The following is a 5,308-nucleotide window of genomic DNA, read 5'->3' as shown; positions in this document are numbered from 1 at the left end:
TAGTATTAAATTTTCTGTTTAGTGCAAATTTATGTCTAAAAATCAGTCTAAGCCAGGCATTGTTGTGCATACTTATATAATCCAGCACACTGGGAGACTGAGGCAGAAGGATCATAAATTCAAGCTCACTCTGGGCAATTTAGTGATTTAACTTGTCTCAGAATAATACATAAAAAAGTCTGGGGATTTAGCTCAGTGCAAACTGAGTTCAGTGCCCAGTACTGAGAAGAGAGAAAGAAAGAAAAAAAAAGTGTCAACAACATTAAGCAAATCTAATAAGGGGGCTATTTGCAGATATTAAAATCATGAATATTTATATGAAGTATTTTGTTTTTTAAATTATTAGTGTTTGTAGTATCAAAATATTTGAAGTAGACAAATGTCTTGCTTATATAGGATAAATTTCAGGAACTCAGCATGGCCACTTGACCCTAAACTATATTTCCAGATTTATTTTTCAGTCACATAGCATCAGGCATACAGCATTTCTAGTCATTGTAATATTCATTTAGAGGTATTTAGCAAATGTCTACTGTGAACTTGGCTCTTGGCTCTGAGGACATGGTTGTAAAAAATCATCTCTGCTGTAAGGATTACATTATAATGGAGGGAGGAAAACCAGACAATAAACAAGTTCAAAAGTAAATTAATTAAGATTCTGATTTAAATTTTTGTGAAGGAGATACACAGCAAAAGATAGGAGAATGGTAAAGACCCCTTCAGGTGATGGTAATATTAAGATTTAAAGGATGAGACTGAGCCAGCTGGATAAAAAGCCTCAAAATCGCAAAAGCCCTGCAAGAGCTAACACCAGAATGAAGGGACTGTGTAGGGCTTTCCAGGGGAGAGAGAATGGTAAGTTTAAGAGGCTTGGAGCCACAGGCAGAGAAGGCTACATGAATTTAATTTATTCCAAGTGCAATATAAAAAGCATTTTCATTTGTTACTATTAGATATATTATATATATTTTATTTATTTATTTATTTATTTATTTATTTTTGAGACAACTCAATTTGTAGCCCAGGCTGGCCTTGAATTTGTGGTAATCCTCCTGTCTCAGGCACCATAGTGCTGGGATTACAGGTCTGCCCCACCATACCCAGTCAGGAAAGATTTTAGTAGGATGTAAGATCACACCATCAGGGCTGGGGATTTAGCTCAACGGCATAAGCGCCTGCCTTGCAAGCAGGCAGTCATGAGTTTGATCCCCAGTACTGATAAAAAGGAAAAAGACAAAAAAAAAAAAAAATCACACCGTCTTTGGTGAAGAATGAATTAGTATGTCCTAGTCTCAATATACTTGCTTTGTCTGAAAAACTATTCAGCCTCAGACCTAGTTCAAATGCCAAGTCCTCCCTGTCCCAAAAACTTTCTTGGTACTGCCACTGTAATTTATGGCAGCAATTATCAAATTATCATTTCTATAGTATAATGGTATTGTCATTGTGAGTGTTGATGCATTTATCATTTTCTTTCCTACAGTTCCTCTATTAGACACACATAGGCCTCATAACTATTTGATTAGCCCACTGTCCACCATTGTTGAAGGTTTACACCATGATTGAAGAATTTGGGGACAATATGGGTGTTGTTCAACTCATAGATGTATTTTTTTGTTTTGTTTTTTTGAGACAGGGTCTTGCTATGTAGTCCAGAGTGATATTAAAGTCACTCGGTAGCCCAGGATAGCCCTGAACTCATGGCTAATCTTCCTGCCTCAGCCTGCCAATTGCTGTATTACAGGCAGTGCTGGGATTGCAGGCATGTCCTGCCATGCCTGGCAACTCAACTCATACATTTATTTTATTTATTTTTGTCTTTTTGGGATATTGTCTCGCTATGCAGGTCAGGCTGGCCTTGAAATCACTTTGTATCCCAGGCTAGGGTCCAATTTTTAACAATCCTCTTGCCCCAGCATTAGGAGTGCTGGATTTACAGGCGTGCGCCACCACACCCGGTTTCATAGGGTTTTTAAAAAAATACCTGAAACACCCGTGCCATGCTCAAAGCACCAAAAGCCACTTTTTAAAAAGGCATATTCCACCACTCCCGGTTCTCAGTGGTAAGAAATTTGAGATTTATTTTTTAAAGTTTGTATCTGTCTCATCAATCGAACTTTAAAGGAAACTAGGTCCGTTAGTTTCCTTAAATGTGAAATTCGATGCTCCAGTGGGTTACAGAAGCAGCTTTTATGAGCCAGCAGTGCTGACTGCAACCCCCACCCCCAGTGCCAGGGATGAAACTTTCGCAGACCTAAACTTTAAAAAAAAAAAAAATATTTCTATCGTAGGTGGTGTAGCCCGCTCGGAACACAGTACGAGAAGGCCTAAAAAGTTTGAGATTAAAGAAAAATCTTTACTTAATTTCCATGTCCTAGTGTGAAGTGAAGTTATCTAACAACCAGCTGTCTAACAAGGAAATCAGGCCGGGTTTCACAGACAGTATTTCTTTCGAGCCGCCACTCGTAGTTAAGCAAAAACCTTTAACTCCGCCCACTTTCGTAGTTTATCCCTTCCAGCTCCACCACAAACTACTCGCTACCTGCCCAACATGACTACATCAGCACTTCCGGCGTCTTTCATTAAATAGGCCCGCCTTCACCTACGTATTTTTACTGCGTCAAGGGCGGGACTTAGACTTACCCTTTAATTGGTCAATTTCACCGGCGACCTTTCCCCTCCGCGACAGTTTTTCCCGAGATCCTAGTCTCAGCGGTACAGACAAGAGTTCGTACGAAGGCAAGATGGCGGACGTGCTGGATCTTCACGAGGCTGGGGGCGAGGATTTCGCCATGGATGAGGATGGGGACGGTGAGGACAGTGGAGGCGGCTACGGGAAGCGGGGAAGGTGCGAGAGAATAGCATAATAGGAAAAATATGCTCGGAAGGGTGGATGGGAGCCTTGCAACTGGGGGTCGGTTAGAGACTCCGCCCCCTTTGGGAGGACTGGGGCGGGACCGGCTGGGGACTGATCCTGAAAGCAAGGGATACGTTTTCTGATAGTGCTTTGGTAGAGACAGTTGTTGAAATTGCTTTCAGAGCCTGGCGTGGTGGCACACCACGGTTCCAGAGAGCATCCAGCATTCCTGGAGGCTGAGGCAGGAGAATCTGAAGTTCGAGTCCAGGCTGAGCAATTTAGCAAGACACTTTTTTTTTTTTTGTACCGGAGATTGAACTCAAGATCTTGCGCTTGCCAGGCAGGCGCCTATGCCGCTGAGCTAAATCCCCAGCAGCAATACACTTTTCAAAAAAAAGAAAAGCGCGAGAACGTAGCTCAGCTCAAAGGCCATGGGTTTAAACCTCAGTCCTGGGAAAAAATGTGTTTTTCAGCAGAGCAGCGTGGCGCACATCTGTCATCCCAGTTATTCGGGAAGCTGAGGCAGGAAGATTGTAAATTGAGGCTAGCCAGGCAATCTTGCAGCATAAAAAAGGGCTGAGGATATAGCTCAGTGGTAGAGTGCTCTTGGGTTCAATCCTCAGTATCTACAAACGGGGGGGGGGCTGTAAAAAAAGACTAGTGTTTGTTACTTGTTCTTTTCTGTTTTGCGGTTCCAGAGAGCATCCACAAATTGAAAGAAAAAGCAAAGAAACGGAAGGGCCGAGGCTTTGGTTCTGGTGAGTGTGGGGGAAATGAGAGAGAATGGTTTAATGGGAGCTGTGAATTTTGGAGTCCCCTCCGGACTTACGGGGAAGAGTTTTTGGTGATCTGTTGTGTGTTCCTTATAGAAGAGGGATCCCGAGCACGGATGCGTGAGGATTATGACAGTGTGGAGCAGGATGGTGACGAACCTGGACCACAGCGCTGTGAGTGAAATAATCTGTGAGGCAGCTATGAGACCAATAAAATTCAGTCCAGGAGGAATGGGATCAGAGATGACTAGGCTAGAGTCTGGACACACTGCACTCCTGAATGGTGTTTAAAATTTTTCTCATGTGCTTGTTTAACCACCCTCCTTTCTCCAACAGCTGTGGAAGGCTGGATTCTGTTTGTCACTGGAGTCCATGAGGAGGCCACTGAAGAAGACATTCATGACAAATTTGCAGAATATGGGGAAATAAAAAACATCCATTTGAACCTGGACAGGCGTACAGGATACTTAAAGGTATCTGAAGTGACCCTTAGTTACCCCATAATCCTTACCCAGCATTGGTGGTGGTCATGTTTGTTGTGATGGGCTAGGAGCAAATTTGAAATAAGATGACATTGCAAACTGATTTTTGTTAGACACAGGAAAGAGACAAACAAAGCACATTGTACGTATAATAGGGATATATGATTGATGTATACTCATTTCACAGAGTTTGTAGGTTTTGCTATTTATGCATTTAGAATTGAGGATGGGGTAATGGATGCCTCGTGACACAGGAGGGTTTTGACATCTATCTTTTTACTTGTCCCAGGGGTATACTCTAGTTGAGTATGAAACGTACAAAGAGGCCCAGGCTGCTATGGAGGGACTTAATGGCCAAGATTTGATGGGCCAGCCAATCAGCGTGGACTGGTGTTTTGTTCGAGGTCCACCCAAGGGCAAAAGAAGGTAAAGTGGAGAGGGTAAACACTAGTGGTGAAGGGGATATGAGTAAAACAGAACACGGGTACTGCTGTATTATGTCCCTCTCATGGACTCTCCTCCCTCTTTACTTTTCCCCAGAGGTGGCCGAAGGCGCAGCAGGAGTCCAGATCGGAGACGGCGCTGACAGTTGTTCTGTTGTCCAGGTGGTCTCTCCAGGATTCCATTTGGCCATGTAGCCTTGGAGAAATAATGCTGGGGGGGGGGGGCTTTATGGTTGTATTTAATCTCTTACCCCTACCTTTGAGTGTTTCTTTTGAGTTATTAATAAATGTTCCATTTTTGTTTTCTACATTTAAAATTTCTTTTACCATTAAAAGCTCTTAAACACTATTGATGGTAAGGTAGTATGAGTCATTGTGAAGATACTTTTCCCAGGCACTGCATTCTATGACATAATCCAGGTTTCAGGGTTAAAGTATAGATTCTGTTCAGTGTGTCTTGTCTCCCTCCAAAATTCCCCCCCCCCCCCCCCAGGTTTTGCTGTATAGTTCAGGCTTCAAACTCACAGCACTGCTGCCTTAGCCTCCCAAGTGCTGGAATTACAAGCATGTGCCACCATGCCCAGCTAGTATTTCTTCTTAGTAATTAAAAAAGCAAAATTAATAGATGTTCTTAGGGTAACAGAATAGTTTGTGTACATATAGTGTATGGTAAGCAAGTGGATGTTACAGGAATGTCTCTTTTGTTTCCCCTTTTCCAGATAACACATTTGTTTTTACTTTCAGCTGCCTAGG

At 42.6% G+C, this 5,308-nt stretch overlaps 1 protein-coding gene across 2 annotated transcripts; it reads left to right on the top strand.

Moving 5' to 3' along the window:
• The first annotated feature begins 2,622 nt into the window (after window positions 1-2,622).
• Window positions 2,623-4,904, top strand: Rbm8a (RNA binding motif protein 8A). Of its 2 annotated transcripts, none has more exons than XM_063256864.1 (6): window positions 2,623-2,811; window positions 3,556-3,615; window positions 3,727-3,804; window positions 3,967-4,103; window positions 4,402-4,538; window positions 4,653-4,904. In XM_063256864.1, exons 1-6 carry the CDS (start codon window positions 2,745-2,747, stop codon window positions 4,696-4,698), a joined length of 525 nt encoding a protein of 174 aa, XP_063112934.1. In that variant the 5' UTR covers window positions 2,623-2,744; the 3' UTR covers window positions 4,699-4,904. The 2 variants fall into 2 exon arrangements, with proteins under 2 accessions (XP_063112934.1, XP_063112936.1); XM_063256866.1 differs by having other exon boundaries at window positions 2,714-2,848.
• The last annotated feature ends 404 nt before the right edge of the window (window positions 4,905-5,308 follow it).

Source organism: Cavia porcellus, unplaced genomic scaffold, assembly GCF_034190915.1.
Source record: "Cavia porcellus strain 051 isolate PalLab524CR breed Dunkin Hartley unplaced genomic scaffold, mCavPor4.1 scaffold_1, whole genome shotgun sequence".
NCBI classification, from domain to species: domain Eukaryota; kingdom Metazoa; phylum Chordata; class Mammalia; order Rodentia; family Caviidae; genus Cavia; species Cavia porcellus.
Note: the sequence above shows the minus strand (reverse complement) of the source record. Positions and strands in the feature narration are given on the sequence as shown.

Bases quoted from the DNA above. Each gene is read 5' to 3' on its own strand.
- Rbm8a (XM_063256864.1), top strand. From the start codon at position 2,745: ATGGCGGACGTGCTGGATCTTCACGAGGCTGGGGGCGAGGATTTCGCC. The intron at 3,616-3,726 runs GTGAGTGTGGGG...TGTTCCTTATAG, and splicing joins GGGCCGAGGCTTTGGTTCTG to AAGAGGGATCCCGAGCACGG. The intron at 3,805-3,966 runs GTGAGTGAAATA...TTTCTCCAACAG, and splicing joins CGAACCTGGACCACAGCGCT to CTGTGGAAGGCTGGATTCTG.